A 19,941-nucleotide genomic window follows, 5' to 3' on the forward strand; every position below is an offset into this window, starting at 1 on the left:
CTCCCGGGTTTACGCCATTCTCCTGCCTCAGCCTCCCGAGTAGCTGGGACTACAGGCGCCCGCCACCTCGCCCAGCTAGTTTTTGTATTTTTAGTAGAGACGGGGTTTCACCGTCTTAGCCAGGATGGTCTCGATCTCCTGACCTTGTGATCCGCCCATCTCGGCCTCCCAAAGTGCTGGGATTACAGGCTTGAGCCACCGCGCCCGGCGTGTCTCACATTTTGACGTATCTATTGCATTTAAAAGATAAGGTCGATCATGCTGCTTCTCAAACTGAGATATCCATTTGAGTTACCCGATGCCCTTGGAAAACAATCGTTGTGAGTCTGCATGGGGGCCTGAGTCCCAGGTGGTGTTGACTCTGCTGGTGCACAGATCTATTTTGAGTAGTAGACTCTAGTAGTGTCTCCTGCCTTCCATATGGTGCAGATTTGCGGCATTGAGACAGGAAATAAGAAACTGAAAAGGAAAACCATTCTTACCTTTGGTGTTATTGTTCTTGGTATATTACAGATACCAACAAGTGTGAGTGAATCCTGAGACATCTACCTACTGAGCTTTTCTTTCCTTAAATTCACAACTCAAGACCAAGGAGATTGAAAAACTCTTACAGGCTCCCTGCATGTTTTCACTTGTGCCCCTATTTCCTGTCATTAACATGGTAGCATAGTCAATTCCTGCTATCCTGTAAAAGCTAGTTATTATAGTATAGAGGAATTTTGTAAGCCATAGCCATTAGTAGCTTGAAATACCAATGGTGGGAGTATTTATACCATGGCAATTGGCATACACAATAACTCAAGAGTGTTCTGTTTGTTTTTCTAGACAATGCCAGTTTCCCAGCATACTCCTGTCTCTTATTCAGCAAGAAAAAGAACTTCCCCCTTATTTTCCAATACAGGACATGATATCCCGAGTTTTGAGCTTCTTATTAGTAGTGTGTTGCACACTAACCACGCAGCTCAGCGAAGAGCAAGTTTATTCCCATAACAAACAGGAAACAAAGATTGAGGGAAAACCATAGTGGTACCCTTTTGTGAATGTTCCTTAAAACTGTCACAGGAGTCCTGATTAGTCTAAATACTTTACAAGTAAATCTCCCTCCTTCAGGTGGCACTTTATAAACAATCTTTCATCATGGAGAGATGAGAATTGGGTCACGTATAATTGGAATGACAGATGTATTGGCTAGCCTTAGAGAATTAATGCAATTCAGTAAAAAGGCTAGCCAACTGCAGATATCTTCTAGAGACTTCCGTGACAAATTAGCACCCATCATCTTGTACTGAAGCAGTGCTTTCATTAACATGCACAGCTGTTTGTATCATCTTTGTTTGTATTTCAATCCATATTTGGAGCTTAAGTGAGATTTGTCAGAAGACTTCAGTTCAAGCTTGCTTGCCTAATTTCACATGCTTCTATTTAGTAAAATATGATTACTAGGTCATAAATATTTGATAATTTATGGCCTTATTAGAGTAATTTTCTAAACATATTTTTTGATGACTGCTTGCTACTATGTACAAGAACACGATAAATGTTCTTTTCTATTAAAAGTACATGGTTCCAGAATTGGGAAAAACATGTTCTTAAAAAATAACCAGTTTTCTAGTGTGTTGACTTTTAAAATTTTTTCAATAGAATCAAGTGCAAATATTGTCTACTTATTTTTCAACAAAATACACGTTTGATTTTAATAACTTAGGCTCATTAAATGTCACTGTATAGTAATACTTAGAATTGCAGCAGTAACTTAGGCTAAAAAAGTAAAGTTGTTATAAACTACATTGAGCTCAGCCTTTTTCATTGTTAATGGATTAAGTGATTAGACAGATATATGTGTTAATTATATAAACATTCATATAAATATGTAAATTGTATATTGTATATAATATATAAATTATATTTATAAATTATAAAGTCTATTTGAAATATTGAAGTTCTGTATACTTAGTGGATTTTAATACTTATGTCCTTGTTTTCATTTTATTCCACTGTTACATTAAGGAAGTAACTTATTACATAAATAAATTATATTTGCCTTACATTTGCCCTTTTTACTCTACTTAAAATTGGAGAAAAAGAGTTCAAGATATGGAATTTCTCTCAGAAAGGAGAAATATTTTTATTATGCAAAGTTTAAGTAGATATTCTTGTAGAATATGGAGAAAATAATGCTATAAAATGTTGCCTTTTAAAAAAACTTCAGAAAATATAGTTCCTAGCTCTCTCTGAATAACTCTAGTTTGATTGTGGCTGCTTTCCCAAAATTTGTAAATTTAAAATGTATACATTACATGTAATAATAGTTTTATTTCACATACATTCCAGTAGGCTGAGAATACTTGAAATTCAATGATTCAAAACGAAATAATAATAACCAGCTTTACTTTATTCTAAAATATATCTTTACTGCTTTATTAAAAGCAACTTATTTAGGCCGGGAGCGGTGACTGACACCTGTAATTCCAGAACTTTGGGAGGCTGAGGCAGGTGGATCACCTGAGGTCAGGAGTTCAAGACCAGCATGACCACCATGGAGACACCCCGTCTCTTCTAAAAATACAAAATTAGCCAGGTGTGGTGGTGCATGCCTGTAATCCCAGCTACTTGGGAGGCTGAGGCAGGAGAATCGTTTGAACCTGAGGGCCAGAGGTTGCAGTGAGCCGAGATCGCGCCATTGCACTCCAACCTGGGCAACAAGTGCGAAACTCAGTCTCAAAAAAAAAAAAAAAAAAAAAGCAAATTATTTGCTAATGTGTTAACTTAGCTTCATAAGAAGGCATTGTAATTATCGTACATTTGAAAAGTGGAGATTTTCTCCCCATACTGGTTGCCAGTTTCACAACTGTGTTCATTCTAAATTTCTTAAAACATGTAAAATTAGCTTTCTAACCTTGGTTGTCTACAATTTCAGTCCAATTTGAAATACCTATTCAGAACTAATTTTTTGTGATTGAGCATTATTTTTTCAACAGTGAATTTCATAATCATTTTATATAATCCAGGAAGCTCTGGCTTAGTTCTGTGTTATTTTGTATTATATTGATTTTTAGAAAATGGAATGTAGTGTTGACACCAGCACAAATCTCAGCAAGGGCCTACCTTACAAAGATAAAATGCATGGAGTTTGATTAGGAGCATATAACTTTACTTTGTGTTTCGTATACACCGGCATTTCAGTGTATTAAATGCCATTTTGTCTTGAAGAATGAGTAGAGTTGTTATAAAAGAAGGCATAATGCTTCCTTGCCAGTAGAATTCAGCTAAGTGAGTATCAGAAAAGCTATTTGTGATCTTGAAAGTTTAAGAAATTCAACATGAATAAAGGATTATGGTTCCTTAGATATCCGTATAAGTCTTTGCCTATGTTTCTATCTAACATTTCTCTTTAAGAAATATTCTTGCTTTTATTTTTCTGAACAAGTTTTCTCCGTTATTATCTGATATTTACTTTGAACAGAAAGGTAGATTGGAAATAAAAAAATAAGTTTGATTTCAAAATGATTTCAAAATGTTAGTTTTCTCAATATTTTACATTTTGAGAAGAGAATAAAGATAAGGCAGATGAAGAGGTTTTGTTTTCCTTAAATTTGTTTTCTTTTCGACTTTATCTATAATTGACATAATAATTATATATAGTATACATTTTGAAGATACGGTTTTAATTTTCACAGGAATCCTATTTGGGTTTAGTTATGTAAGGTCTAATTTTGCATCCTCTACATTTAGTGACTGATACATATATTTCCACTGAGTGATAATAGTAATTAATGTGAAACAGGCTTTTTGCTGATGTTTTTAGAAGTTTCTGTAGATTAGGAAGGAAGAAATTATGCTGTTGAGAAAAATAGAAAATGTAAACATAAGCATTTGAACTCTCTCGAGATATTTTTGTCCTCCATGAAACTAGATGCGGCTTATTGAAGATGTGTTTCAGGTCTCAGTGCTCTAAAACGCTTCTAGTTAGTGAGCATCTTGATTGGTTAGATCTCTTACTAATACCCCATTGCTAGAGAGGGATGTAAAGGAAATTTTCTCAACCTGATATTTCCAAATCCTCCAATCTGTGAGTCAAGGAAAGAGACAAGGTTAGAATTCTTAGGCAAACTGAAAAATCAATATTCCTATATTATTATTTGTGTTTTTCTTTTTTTGAGACTGAGTCTCACTCTGTCGCCTACGGTGGAGTGCAGTGGCGCTATTTTGGCCCACTGCAACCTATGCTTCCTGGGTTCAAGTGATTCCAGTGCCTCGGCCTCCCGAGTAGCTGAGATTACATGTGCACGCCACCACGCCCAGCTAATTTTTGTATTTTTAGTAGAGACAGGGTTTCACCATGTTGGACACGTTGATCTTGAACTCCTGACCTCAGGTGATCCACCCACCTCGACCTCCCAAAGTGCTGGAATTACAGGCGTGAGCCACCATGCCCGGCTTCCTAAATTATTTTTTTAATGTGTGCTTTTTAAAATCTTTTCAGTAGCGAAGACTTGACACCAAACCAAATGTCCATCAATGATAGACTGGATTAAGAAACTGTGGCACATATACACCATGGAATACTATGCAGCCATAAAAAAGGATGAATTCATGTCCTTTGCAGGGACATGGATGAAGCTGGAAACCATCATTCTCACCAAACTATCACAAGGACAGAAAACCAAACACCGCATATTCTCACTCATAGGTGAGAATTGAACAGTGAGATCACTTGGACACAGGGCGGGGAACATCACACACCAGGGCCTATCAGGGGGTTGGGAGACTGGGGGAGGGATAGCTTTAGGAGAAATACCTAATGTAAATGACAAGTTGATGGGTGCAGCAAACATCATGGCACATGTATACATATGTAACAAACCTGCACGTTGTGCACGTGTACCCTAGAACTTAAAGTATAATAAAAAAGATAAAAAATTTAAAAATATTTTCTTTGAGACAATTGTAGATTCACATGCAGTTGTAAGAATTAATACAGGCCGGGCACAGTGGCCCATGCCTGTAATCCCAGCACTTTGGGAGGCCGAGGCAGGCGGATCATGAGATCAGGAGATCGAGACCATCCTGGCTAACACAGTGAAACTCCATCTCTACTAAAAAATACAAAAAAATTAGCCGGGCATGGTGGTGGGCGCCTATAGTCCCAGCTACTCAGGAGACTGAGGCAGGAGAATGGCGTGAACCTGGGAGGTGGAGCTTGCAGTGAGCGGAGATAGTGCCACTGCCCTGAAGCCTGGGCAACAGAGCGAGACTCCGTCTCAAAAAAAAAAACAAAAGAATTAATACAAAGAGACCTGTATAGTCTTCACTCAGTACCGTATCACATATATGAAGTTGACGTTAATCCCTTAACACAGCTTTAACCTAAGTCTGTGCTGCTGCTTCTCCACGTCTACTTCTGAGAGGCACTGGCCATTTTTTGTGTGCCTATTCATACTTTGTGTAAAAGCATTAGCATCATACTTCCCTGGTGCTGACCCTACCCTCGGTCTCAGCTTCTCCCAGAGTAGGCTAAGATTCTCTTTTCTACTACATGGAAAATTGTTGTGGAATAATAAAGGGTTAGCAAAAGGGTCAGAGAAAACAAGCAGTTGTATTCCCTTTCCCCGTGGTAGAGTAGGAATATAATTGTGAGTGATAGAGGATAGTTATCCATTCCTTTCCCAATCCTCTCTGAAATCAGCTTTACTGCTGTAGGAAGTTGATATTCTCTTTATATCCCTGAGGGAAGGTGTTGGGAAGGGGAGGTGATGGGGAATCAGGGTTGCTGACAATTGGGGGAATTATAACAAGAAGTTCTTTTCACCAGGAGAGGGATTGCATGTTAAGAGAAGGCCTGTCTGCTCCTCCTCCATCTCAGCAGTTGAGAACCAGTTGGACAAGGTAGCTGTCTTTTAGAGATTCAGAAGTAACAAAGGCACACTGTCAGTCCTGTTCTTCCAGCCTCACATACATCTTCTCCATACGTTATGTATTTGGCATTAAATTAACATACAGTGTTACACCCAATACACCCATTCCTGACCACATTATCTCAGATAGCCTTTTGTATTTGAGTATTGTGGGATCTTTTGCTATTGCCCGTGATGCCCACTTGGACTCCTCCAAGGCCATGAAACTCTTGGGGGCCATTCAAAGTCAAGAGCACCAACTGCCCCTAAGAGGATTGGGAGAACCAAGCAACACTCCCCAAATAGGGATTATCTCACTCTTTTCTTGGCCTTTATGAAAGGAAGGAGTTAAGACTCTTACAGCTGAAGACTCCAGCAAGAGTTGTAGGCTCAACGTGTAGCTTATACTATTTACTTAATTAACATGTAAATGGATTTTGCGTTCTGAATACTTGTTCTAGTTGATTGGGGCTCATTTGGCCTGGTTTCTACAAATTAGCTATAACAAATGGTTTCATAGCCGTTATAGAATGAGGCAGAAGAAAATAAAAATGAATGTGGCATTGTGTTTTACTAGTGATAAAGGAAAATGTTAATATAATGTCATTTAGGTTCTGGACTGGGGAGATTTTGCCTTTATCATAAGTAAGAAATTGTTGCTAGGTCACACACAAGGATGCATATTTATCAGGAACCATCTCCTTCGATCATTCTTTTATCCCATTATTTGACTTGCACCCACTCAAAATTCTACCATTTTTATGTAATACATAGACTCATAAAGACAAGGTTTGTGCATCTGCAGAGCCATGATGTGCACTGTGAGGCCCGTGACACACATCTATAAGAAGACACGTATTTGGTACTCTAAGATGATACTTTTTTTTAAGGCCAAAATGTGAGGGTCAGCATAAATTGCCAAGGCACAGTGAATTTTGTTGCCAATGCTCCTGTGACTGTGGGGTGAAGGGATTCTGTGCCTCCCTTGGTAGCAGTGGCCACAGTGCTTGCAATCCCAGTGCCAATTCCCGGCGCAGTGCAGGCTCAGGAGGCACTGCTGCCTTGAAGTCTTGTTGGAATTAACACTGCCTGAGTAAGAGATTAATCATGTGTTTTGCTGTGTCTTAGAAGCATTAAAGAGCATGTGATATGAATACATACACATTGGTGAAGGAAATACAGAGAAGGAAAGCAAAGTGTAGATGTTTGTTACAACTGAAGATAAGCTCTGGCAGCAGAGACCACTGCTGGCTATAGTTGATGGGGTCCTCACATCTAGGCATGGCTTTGAGCTTCACAGTCCAGAAGCTGCTCTGTCAGTAACTTAGAGGGCATATGACCCCTAGAACCAGTTCACTTTTAATAAATCAGGGTGCCAGTCCTTTAATTTTGGAAGATAAATAAAATTGCAAAGTAGATGGGATTCTTATGTCAACAAGTTGGCTAGTTTTCATCCTACAAGACTATTGTATACAGAAAACCAATTTCAAAGACATGCTTTGGGAATGTGGACTTTGAAAGCAGCAGTACTGAGTGAGTTGGCCTTAATGATGGGTGATAACGAGGTTGATGCTTTTGTAGCCATGTTTCCATCTGAAAACCACATGAAGAGAGCCAGGTCATCTTAGTGCTCTTTGCATGGGGCATTTCTCTTGCAGAGTGTTTGACACTTTCTGGGCTTAGTGCTGACTGTCCCTCCTGTTGACATCATCATGATGGTATCAACCTCTGGTTTTGCCAGGACTTTATTGCATCTACTGAAAGAGCAACATGTATAGGGAAGTAAAACAATAGTTAGTCCCCATTTGTATTGACATTGTGGATCCTTGTCTTTGATCGGCTAATTAGAATCAATCTGTTGAAGGACCAGTTGCAGTGACTCACACCTGTAATCCCAGCACTTAGGGAGGCTGAGGCGGGTGCATCACTTGAGGCCACGAGTTCAAGACTAGCCTGACCAACCTGGTGAAACCCTGTCTCTACTAAGAAAACAAAAAAATTAGCCAGGCTTGGTGGTATAGAGGTAATCCCAGCTGCTTGGGAGGCTGAGGCACAAGAATCACTTAAATTCAGGTGGTGGAGGTTGCAGTGAGCCAAGATTGTGCCACTGCACTCCAGCCTGGGCGACAGTGCAAGACCCTGTCTCAAAAAAAGAAAAAAAGAATCAGTCTGTTGACTATCCCTAACTTGGAAGTTCTGGGTGATGCATGGCTTTCATCTTTTAGAAAGGTATTTTTTCTTCTGTCATGTTAGTAAAACTAAGAAGACATCTGTGTGTGCTAAGGCATCAGCCTAGCAAGGACAGGGCACAAACCCAGAGGGAGAATTGGGCTGTTGTTTCACTTCCAATAAAAGTGGGATATACATGGGAGGTAGAATTACAAGTCTACTCAGGATTGACTTTATACATGTAATTGGAGGGAGGGGTCACTGATTGACTTTGAGACAATCAGGGGTGAGTGAAACCGATCTTGGGGAGGGTGGCAAGACATGTTGACAGGTAAGATATGTTTTAATTTATGTAAAACAGTGCATGATGTGTATTAATAAGTTAGAGCTGGTTGACTATGTTTTTATTGTTTGCAACATTACTGCCCAAGGGTCAGGTAAATATACAAAATATACAAATAATACAGATATATAATACATAAATTTCAATTAAGTAGCATAATTACATAATATGTTGTTATAATTGTACTTAATGCATATGTAAGTATATTCAAATAATACAAATTTTTAATATATAAATATCAATTAAATAGCAGAATTAATACATTGTTATAGATTTATTTCATACATATGTAATTAAATTATTAAGATATATAATATAACATGTGAATACATATTTTAATATACAAATAAAATGGTCTTAAATTGGAGTTAAGACCATTTATATTGGTACATGTTTTAATATACAAATGAATGGTCTTAAGTTAGAGTTAATGTCATTGAGTATAAGTCACATTTGCAGATATGACATATGTTTCTAGATAAAGTCAATGAACAGACAGCCTCCAAAACCTGGAAAACATTCAAAATATATGCAATTAATTTTATACTTGAGTTAAGGCAGTCATTTGTTAAGGATAGCAATCAGATGTTTGTGAGGGCTTAAACTTTCGCTTCATAACCAAAGCAGTTTCCTTACATGAAAGTTGACTTCTTAAAAGAGAAGTTTATTTTTTATAATGCAGAATTGTTTTGATGTGCAGACACCTTCCGTCATTTCATACTCATCTTAAAAGCAGCCAAATGATCTTTTCACCTTTGGCCAGAATCCTTTTATTACTACCGAGTCCTGCACTCATTAAACCAGATGAGAATGCATGCTCTGAGAGGTAAATCTCTAGTCCTGGTAGGCAGTTCAATTCCTCAGTAAATGTTTGGTAGATGCTGCCTAATAAACCCAGTCCAGGTTGCCACTGGGAGGATTAAAAGAAGTAAACGTGTGTACATGAACAGAGAGACAGTGCCTTTTCATGCTAAATGTGGTTCCCCACGTCTCCTCTGATTAGAGGTGTGCTCTGAACAAGCCGAGACGGGGCCATGCCGAGCAATGATCTCCCGCTGGTACTTTGATGTGACTGAAGGGAAGTGTGCCCCATTCTTTTACGGCGGATGTGGCGGCAACCGGAACAACTTTGACACAGAAGAGTACTGCATGGCCGTGTGTGGCAGCGTCAGTAAGTGGACCCTTCTTCGAGCCTGGCCGCCTTTCGTCTCTCTCGCCACTGACTCTGCCCTTTGTAACAGATTGGTTTTCCTGGTTCTTGGGAATGGGCCTGTTGCTACCACTAACCACATTTCTGTCCACTTCTCTAATTGCTCAGTCTCCTCAGTATGTTCAATCACGAGCACACCTCTCCGTCTTTCCCTAATAAAGCATGGCCGTGGATGTGTTCTCTTCCTAGCTGTAGCAGATATGTCTTGCAATCCAGAGGGACTTTTGAGTGCTTCTCTTTTAAGCAAAGCTGAAGTGGCTGTTTTGTCTTCTGCAGCCAGCCGTTTCTGCAATTGCATACTTACGTGTTTGTCTGTGTACATGTGTGTTCATGTTTATGCATGTGCACTACCTGTGCAGATACTGTCTACCAGTGGAAGCCTGGCTGATGCAGCTTGAGTTGCATTGATAAGGTGTATGGCTATGATGAATACCTTTAAGTTGGTTCATAACATGTCTTTTATTGTGCTGTTGAGGGAATGTGATTGGACTGAGCTCATGCTTCTCAAATGCCGGAGGGTAGAAGTGCCCGTTTTGCCCCCTGAGCTCAGCACACAGACATTTGCCAGGTCAAACTTCTGTTTCTTCTCTTGAAAGTAGAAGAAAACTTTTGACTTAACATGAGAAGCTTTCAATGACGTAAGGCTCAAGGAATATAATTTTCTTTCCTTTTTTTTTTTTTTTTTTTTTTTAAAGACGGGGTCTCATTCTGCTCAACAGGCTGGAGTGCAGTGGCGCGATCTCGGCTCGCTGCAGCCTCCGCCTCCCGGGTTCAAGTGATTCTCCTGCCTCAGCCTCCCCAGCAGCTAGGATTACAGGCACATGCCACTGCGCCCAGCTAATTTTTTGTATTTTTGGTAGAGACAAGGTTTCACCATGTTGACCAGGCTGGTCTCGAACTCCTGACCTCAAGTGATCCACCTGCCTCGGCCACCCAAAGTGCCGAGATTACAGGCCTGAGCCACCGCTCCTGGCCAGAACGTAATTTTCAAAGTCTTTCTCTTGAACATTAAGCTTTTCATCATTCTGGGGATAAAAATATGAAGTCATGATGACTTACGTGCACAATGAAATTGTCCCCAAAGAGGTAATTCTCAGGAGGTCCAGTACCAGACATGAGACTTCCATGTCCTTAACAGACTTCCAAGTGAAATTCCTGATTGTGCTTATTTCTTTCTTTATTGTTGTTCATGAGTAGGAAGTGTGAACTACTCAAGAAGTAATTATTCAGCTCAACTTGATAACTAAAGACGAAACTCAGTAACTGTGCATTACTTTTTTGAGAGACTCCTGCCTTTTCTCCGCTGTGTTGCAAGGTGACAGCCACATTCCCTGCCTGAGATTCCTAGGGATTATATAAATTGTTTTCCAGCGAGATCATAGGATTAAGCAAAACAACAGAAGGACCTGCACCATTAATAACTCTACTGTAAAGGAGCTCAGGATCTAAGAGGAATCTAATGGAAAAGCTTCTGTTGGTCTCCTGCCATCACCAGTGAATGAGATGACTGCTTCAGTCCCATGGGTGAACAGGTGTAGGAACTGGTAACCTCAAGGGCCTTTTTTTTTTTTTTTTTTTTTTTTTCCTGGCTCTGATCAGATGATTGCAGCTTCTGGCTCAAATGACTCCCTTCTTCAGTTTCAAACAAAGCAGTCAATTAGGTCAGGTATTGCGAACACAATGGAGAATTCTGTTGCCTGCAGCCTTTGGAACAAAGGCCTTTTGTTACAGTGATTCTGACTGGTTTAGCGGCTGGGAGAGGTTTCCTGGCAGATTTGCAACTTTTTTCTCCCTTTCCCTGGGTGGATTCATTTTCTGAAATATCATGTATATTTGTTGGTAATAAGAAATTTATTTGGTTTTAATTATTAGCAGTGATGAATTTACTTCAAGAGATTCAAATCATCTCTCCACCTTACCCCAGTACTGCTGTCCTTCCCCTAACACTCTCTCCCTTTGATCAGTTTGGTCTGGGAGCGAGCAGTGGGCACCTGTCCAGGTTGGATGGAGGTGTGCTGGGTGGCACACACTTTGCTGAGGGTTTTGCAAAAGGTAGATGCTCCCAACAGAGAGGTATTAGATAAGGCTAGCTACACCTGATTTTAGAGGGGATAGGTGACAGAATAATGTATGAAGAAAGCAAAGGCTGAAGATCACTTAGATGGGTGGACAAGAATAAATAGAGAGTATAAGCCTCAGCAAACAGCCAGAGCTGAGAGCCACATGCTGTTCTGTGAATGAGTGAAATAAATGGAGTTTTTGTGAAAAAGTGCATCGAAGGGGATTGGGGATATTTGGCACAAAAGAAGGAGCAAGAAATCCTCTTCTGTTAAGAAACCTGTTGTTACTTGGATATACGTATTATCAGAGACAAGATATCCGGCATTCTCAAATGTTAACTTCTTGCAAAAATAGATCTTATGTTAATATGTTCATTTTGGTTTTGTTGGAGGGATCAAACCTAAGGAGTGATTTTGTTTGTTAGGTTGTTTTTTTGTCAGTGGACTCTTGTGCGTTTCAGCCATCGTTCCCATGTTTCTCTTTTTGTTTTTAGTTATGTTCTCTTATTTTTTCCATAGTGTCCCAAAGTTTACGCAAGACTACCCGGGAACCTCTTACCCAAGATCCTGTTAAACGTACGTTGTCATTCACCTGAGGGAAGGGAAGAGGGGAGGAGGATGCTGCTTGGTTCACATAACTCCAGCATCATCACCTTCTTTGCATGGTTTTGTGTTTCTTGAACACCTGTCTTAGTAAAATGTTTCTTCCCATTACCTTGCTTATAATTACATCTCATTTTGCCAGACAGCTTGAGATGTCGGGCTAAGAACATCATTGACCAAGTTTCTTCTATTTCTGACCAATTTCCTTTTTATTTAGTCCGGTTTTATTGAATATTATATGGACAACATCATTGTATTGTATTTGCCGTTAACTATTTTATTTCCTAAAAGCTATCAGTGTAACTGAGAGCAGGCTCAGCTTCTTACTGCTTGCAGAACTGAAGAACAAGGGCTAGGTGCAGTGGAAGGAAAGTGACTTTACTTTGCAAAGCTAGCAGTGGGGAAATGGTCCAGGCTCTTGCCTTAAAGCAACCATCTCAAATTTTGGATTAAAAAACAAAGGCTTAAAAAGGGAAGCTTGGAATGCAGGGCATGAAGGAGGGGTGAGGAGGTGCTGCTATACGGGACTTGTTCCAAAGACTTGAGTTATTTATCCAGTTTGGTAAGTGGGCTGGTGCATCCCAGGCACAATCGGGTTGTAAATTAACTGCAGCCTTGAGGTGATCTCCTGATGAGGGAGAATTCTGCAGGTGCCTAAGTCAGTCAGTGGAACTTCTAAGCAAGCGTTAATAATTTTAATAAGAATTATAAGCATAATTAGATAAGGGAAGTGTTGTGCCGGGAGTGCCTGGTGGGAAGAAAGAGAGCAAAGGTTACCATTTCATTACTAAAACTGGAAGGAAAAGAAAGGAAGAAAGAAAGATCTTTAAAATAGAGTACTCAGTTACATCAAGATGCCATGATTTAACAAGAGACTGTAATACATGAGTAACTTGTTTCCTCAGAAAAAATACTTAATCTTCATGTATTGTAGTACACGGACTAATTCGTACGCGCAGATTTCAATTATGTGTGTTATAAGACCCGGTTTCAACTGCATGAAGGGTCACTTTTAGACATTAGGAGCCCCTCTTTCTCCTCTCCTGGAAGGCATAATGGTAGGTTAGAGGTTCTCAACTTCTGACTAGGAAGTAGCAAAAGAGCCTGCTATAAAGAAATGCATTGTCCAGCCACTGCAGGCCTTATAGTGTCTTACATTTTGTTTTTATTTCAGTTGTAATATCAGACTAACTTAGTTTTAAAATGTGGTTTTAGTACTCATATTTGAATTTGGATTCCATCCAGAAATAGATTTATCCAGTTAGGGGTGATATATGCCATTTATGCTTATGATTGCTGGAAGAAGAGACACAATTTCTGTTGTAGCTTAGATTTTTATAATTAAAATTAGCATTTATGTACATTATCCTGAAAAAAAAAAACAAACCCTCATCTCAAAATTGATGAAGCCAATTATCTTTTTTAAAGATGATAAATTATAGATGGGGATTATGTATTTTGAAAAGATTGCATCCTAAACTGGAAAGTTTTTTAATGGCCTCCATAAAATATTCAGAATAATTCACATTATGTATGACTTTTGAAGGATGTGGTTTGTACACATGTACATTGTGGTACCACAATGTACACATTTCTTTTGCTATTGTGAAAAGGGATTTTCTTAAAAACAGTGTAAGTACAGCGAGTGGGTTGACACAGACTAGGAAAAAGCTCTAGCTATTCCACTATAGTATTGATAATACATAGGTACGCATGGTAAGTTGTATTGTACCAAGCATTTTCACAGATCATTTATTTTTCTTCAGAACACTTTGTGGGCGTTTTCCTCATTCCTTTTGTACATATGAGAAAAAATGAGGCTTCAAGAGCTTAGTGACTTGTCCCAAGCCATCGAACATGGCAGGACCAGGCTTGAAACCCAAATGACATTTTGGCTGCACTCCACACCAAATGGCTAAGCATTTGGTTCTGACATTGTTTTGCAGGTTGGTAAAATCACATTTGCGATTCAGAAGCACATTTTAAGAATACAGAAAACAGTGAAAAGAGGATGAAGAATGTTAGCGTTTTTTCCTAAATGCCATGAATATAGCACGCATCAGTAAATTAAATGTCTTTCCCATTCTTTTACAAAACAGTGATCATTTTCTCTTAAGTTTCATTTTAGCATTTATAAGAATTCTATTTTCCATTTTAATAACTGATGGAAGCAAGCATCATTGTTGGATAAATTTATTTTCATGCAGTACCCATAACTACCACTTTCATCATCCACTGTTGCAAACAGATACTGAAAGTCTCTTTTGTAATTTTCTCCTTCCCGGTAATTTTGTTCATCTACTTGCAGTGTGTTTGGGATCCTGACACCTTTCCATTCTAGGAAGATGAAGTGATTTGGGCAGCTATATTTTCTTGTCTACCTACAGAGACTATTCAATCACAGCAAGTGAGGGGTTTAGCAGTGCTAGTACCAACAGACAAGGAAAAAAACATATAATTTCTAGTTATTTATAGCCTGTGCAGCTATGTGGTCTTATTTATAGCAAACTGCACATTTGATTGGAAAAAGTCATGGTCATCTGGAGGTCAAATGCAGATGGCAGACTCAATTCAGAGCAAAGGAGCTGAACTAGAAGGTAAGCAAGCCTGTTAGACTGGGCAACTTGGACTTCACTTTGCTCCTTCATCAATCTAGGGCTAATTAGGTGATATTTCTGCACAAAGGTGGTTGGTTTTACAGGTTGCTCAGTCTAAGCTGCTTCCAGTCAAATAATAAATGTGAAAGGAGATAGAAAAAGCTCTTCAGTTGAACTGATATAAGATTACACTTAGGGAGAAAATGTATGATGGTTTGCATTATAAAACAATAATTTACCATAAATCAAGCATTTCTAGGTTTCAAACTTTTGTCATAAAAACCGATTTTGAACATTGCAATTTTAGGGACATATTTTATTGTTGTTGTTATTGTCAATGAAAATCTAAACCACAAATATAAGGGATACAAATGTAAGGCTGAGAGCTTTCATTTTCTTCATGAACATAGGAATTCAAATCATTAGAAAAAATCCTTTCTCATTTGGGATAAAGAATCTAGGAGAGCCGAGGTAATTTCTGACATTAGTTTTGCACCTGCCCATTTGGGTTTAGGACAGTACAAAAAGTTTCACATTTAATCTTCAAAATGTAGTATTTGTAAACAATACAATTATATAAATATTTGTTGATTCATTTATATTTCAAATATGAGAGTGTGACCATTTTTTCTAGTGTTGTCTCCATCAGGTTGCTTCCCACAAGGCAAACAGACCAACTCCTTAGTGGCATTTAATCTCTCAAAGAGCATCATGCTAATTTTCAGTCAGCGGATTGCACCCTGTGATCTGGCCAAAGTGTGACCCATCTCTGGCACCTTCATTTGCGCTGATATGTGGTACAAACAACTAAACCAAGGTTTCTCAACCTCAGCACTATTGACATTTTGATCCAGATAATTAATTGTTTTAGGAGTCTGTCCTATGCATATAGAGCGTTTAGCAGCATCCCTGACCCCTACCCACTAAATGCCATTAACACAACTCCAGCTGTGATAACTAAAAATGTCTCTAGACTTTTCTAAATGTGCCCGGGGGGGGTCACATTCTGGTTGAGAATCCTGTTCTGGAGTAGTAGTTTCCCCATGTCTGACTCAGAGATAGAACTATCCTGGTGTAAACAGGTATACTTTCCACAAATTTGGGGGCATGTTGAAATGTTAGAATGTCAGTATCCTCCAATTCTCAACAGATGTTTGAAATTGAATTTGTTAGACTATTGTCCAAGCTCTCAATATTTGCAAGATAAGGTGGAAGTTGCTGTTGCTGTTCTGACTATAGTGTTGAAGATCTCGTAGTTTTTCTGCTTGAATGTAAGCTACTGTGGCAGCAGAAGAGAAACCAGCAAACCCCTTACTTGGAAGTCCATGGTTCACCTATGCACCACCCTTTCTCCTCCTATCTGTTTCATCTTAGTTTCCTAGAATCCCAGGATATGCTGGAGCATAACCATCTGTAGAGATGCCCTATAGTTTTGCTACACAGGTTATTTGTACTTTAGGATTATGTTTATGGCCTTAGGGTGTGTACAGAGGTATAGATCTGACCCCATGCAGGATTGAGGGAAGGAAAAATACTGATTTCTAGGCACATTAAAATGGTCTAGATGACATGGAACAGACTGGTACACTTCCAGAGAATATGAAAAGAATTGGAACTTAACAAGTCAGGCCCCAAGTTCCATCCCCAAGAACCATCCCCAAGTTCCATCCCCAAGAACCATTCCTAAGTTCCAAGTTTGTTGCTGCAGAAGCTCATAATTTGCGAATCGTAGATAACTCACCATGCAGCCTTTGAATGAAATATGCCACCTTAACCCCAGGGTCGTTGTAAAGACAGGAGCCATAAGACAGAAGTCTGAACGCCTAGGCCATTTAATCTTTGGCCAAATTTGAACTATTGTTCTTAATCACACTATTCTTGTTCTTTTCACTGTGCAGTAGCAAATATTAGTTCCCATTACTACATTCTGCAATACCATTGGAACTAAAACTGCCAAATTAGATTGGGCAACCTGGGCTTACACTTTGCTCCCCAACCAACCTAGGGAGAGAGAACAATTAAAGCATTAAAAGATGTGATGGTGAATTAAATTATATGTCACGTCATTGCCAATAAATTATATCAGATTAACAAGTGTGAAAAGCCAAATCTTTGGTATCTGGAAATGCTTAGATGAGAAGAATGGTTTTTTCCTCAAAGCCATAATAATTAGAGATGAACTTAAAATTGAAAGGAACTGGATTGCTTAGCAGCTCAGCACTTTTTTTTTTTTTTTTTTTTTTTTTGAGACGGTCTGTCGCCCAGGCTGGAGTACAGTAGCATGATCTCGGCTCACTGCAAGCTCTGCCTCCCGAGTTCACACCATTCTCCTGCCTCAGCCTCCCGAGTAGCTGGGACTACAGTCGCCCACCACTGCGCCTGGCTAATTTTTTGAAGTTTTAGCAGAGACAGGGTTTCACCGTGTTAGTCAGGATGGTCTCGATCTCCTGACCTCGTGATCTGCCTACCTCAGCCTCCCAAAGTGCTGGAATTACAGGCGTGAGCCAACGCACCCAGCCCAGCTCAGCATTTTTTAAAAAGAAGGGCCATTTACTTTGAATATAGGTTAAATATCTCTTCTCTAAAATGCTTGGGACCAGAGGTGCTTCAGATTTTGGATTTGGGAATGTTGATGTATTCATGATGAGATAACATGAAATTCATTTATGTTTCATGTACACCTTGTACAAAAGTCTGAGGTAATTTTATACTTTTTTTTTTTTTGGAGTCTCGCTCTGTTGCCCAGGGTGGAGTGCAGTGGCGTGAACTTGGCTCACTGCAACCTCTGCCTCCTAGGTTCGAGATCCCCCTGCCTCAGCCTCTCAAGGGAAGCTGTAATCACAGGCACCTGCCACCACACACAGCTAATTTTTGTGTTTTTTAGTAGAGAGAGGGTTTCACCATGTTGGCCAGGCTGGTCTTGAACTCCTGACCTGAAGTGATCCACCAGCCTCGGCCTCCCAAAGTACTTTGATTACAGGTGTGAGCCACCATGCTTGGCCTTATATAGTATTTTTGATAATTTTGTTCATGAAACAAAGTTTGTGTACATTGCACTGTGAGAGAACAAAGGTGTTGCTATCCCAGCCACCATGACGTCGTGTCACTGCCCAAAAATGATCAGATTTTGGAGCATTGCAGATTTTCAGATTAGGGATGTTCTACCTGTGGTAAAAGAATGCTCCTTATTTATGTGGTCTGTTGTTTAGTTATTTGCCAGAAGAGGGTAAGTAGATAGTTTAATAAAGCGGTCAGCAAATATTTTTCATACAAGGCCAGATTATAGATTTTAGGCTCTGTAGGTCATGCAGTTTGTCATAACTACTTAACTCTGCAGTGGTAGCATGAAAGCAACAATAGACAATAAGTAAACAAATACATAAGGATGTGTTCCAATAATACTACTTTTATAAAGGTAGCCATGAGCCAGGTACAGTGGCTCATGCCTGTAATCCCAGCAGTTTGGGAGGCCGAGGCAGGCAGATCACCTGAGGTCAGGAGTTCGAGACCAGCCTGGTCAACATGGTGAAACCCCATCTCTACTAAAAATACAAAAATTAGCAGGTGTGGTGGTGTGCTCTTGTAATCCCAGCTATTCGGGAGGCTGAAGCAGGAGAATCACTTGAACCCGGGAGGCAGAGGTTGCAGTGAGCCAAGATCGCACCATTGCGCTCCAGCCTGGGGGACAAGAGCGAGACTCCATCTCAAGGAAAAAGAAAAAAAAATGTAGCCAGCAAGCCGATCCTTGGTTTAATACAGCAGGTTTTTTCATTTTATTTTATTTTTTTCCCAATAGCTTTGGGGGTACAAGTGGCTTTCGGTTACGTGGATGAAGTGTATAATGGTGACGTCTGAGAGTTTAGTGTCCCAATAACTGAGTAGTGTACATTGTACCCAATATGTAGTTGTTTATCCCTCACCTCCTTCTCACTCTCCCTCATTCTGAGTCTCCAATGTTCATTTTGCTACTCTGTATGCCTTTGCATAATCATAGCTTAGCTCCCAATTTATAAGTGAGGACATACTGTGTTTCCATTCCTAATTACTTCACTTAGAATAATGGCCTCCAGCTCCATCCAAGTTGCTGCAAAAGATTTTTGTTTTGTGATTTTTGTGGCCCAGTAGTATTCCATGGAGTATATATACCACATTTTCTTTATCACTCATTGGTTGATGGGCCCTTAGGTTGGTTCCATATCTTTGCAATTGTGAACTGTGCAGCAGTTATTATTGAGTCCAGGATGTGCTAAGCCAGGTATTTTGAGGGACACCAGCAAAGGAATCTGAGTACTGGCTTTCGATAACTTGATAATTTTATTGATGAAATGAAACCCAGATATGTCATAGAAATAAATAACAATATAAAGTAAAATATACAAGTGTAGGAGGAGATTGCTCTGGAAGTCTGGGGTAAAATGAAATCAGCTTTATCCTTAAGACCTCCATAGAGGTTAACAGTTCCATCTGCTTTTACTGCTACTGTTTATGTGAAAGTGGACAATATTGAAGATTTTGACTTTTTGAACTCATCTATTGAGTGTTGAGCAGCTATGACAGGTTATTTCTTTATGTGCCTCCATTAATGAAGTCAAGAATAGCTTCTGACAAATTGACAAAAAACAATACCCTAAGGTTAACCCATTCTGAATGCCAGTTATTATTGCTATTGCTTCACGTATATTTTTTAGATTCAGACTTGAGGTTGCTTTTAAGTTTTAGTGTGTTGTGCTGAATAGAGAATAGATGTTAATAAAAAATAACGCCAGCATTCATTCTTTCACATTCAGTTCATAGATTTGAAAAAATTCCCATGTCAGTATGTGTCCATGGATATAGAAAAGAAATGTAGCTTGACTAGAGTAAACACATCATAGATTACATTTTTATTACCTTATGTCCACGCGATGCATTGATAGTGTTCTCCACCAACTATGATTGCACTGGCTATAAAATTACAATACAAGGGCATATTAAGGGGAGAATGCCTTTGTTTCTTCCTGTTGTTGTTGTTACTTTGTTTTTAAAAGGGTCTGGTATTACACCGGAGGATCACAAACTGTATTTT

The 19,941-nt window shown here is 39.3% G+C and overlaps 1 protein-coding gene across 6 annotated transcripts in view; it reads left to right on the top strand.

Annotated features, from left to right (window-relative positions):
• The window catches only part of APP (amyloid beta precursor protein), a 297,857-nt gene that overhangs the window by 169,916 nt on the left and 108,000 nt on the right, over positions 1-19,941 (top strand). For 2 of the 6 annotated variants that reach the window (XM_017856460.1, XM_017856467.1), the window contains exons 7-8: positions 9,410-9,577; positions 12,196-12,252. The exons of 2 other annotated variants lie outside the window; for them this stretch is intronic. In XM_017856460.1, coding sequence (XP_017711949.1) covers positions 9,410-9,577; positions 12,196-12,252 — 225 coding nt within the window. The remainder of the gene's footprint in view (positions 1-9,409; positions 9,578-12,195; positions 12,253-19,941) is intronic. 2 more of the 6 variants (XM_017856483.1, XM_017856476.1) reach the window with 1 other exon arrangement.

This window comes from Rhinopithecus bieti, unplaced genomic scaffold (genome assembly GCF_001698545.2).
Source record: "Rhinopithecus bieti isolate Rb0 unplaced genomic scaffold, ASM169854v2 scaffold_1295, whole genome shotgun sequence".
Taxonomy (NCBI): domain Eukaryota; kingdom Metazoa; phylum Chordata; class Mammalia; order Primates; family Cercopithecidae; genus Rhinopithecus; species Rhinopithecus bieti.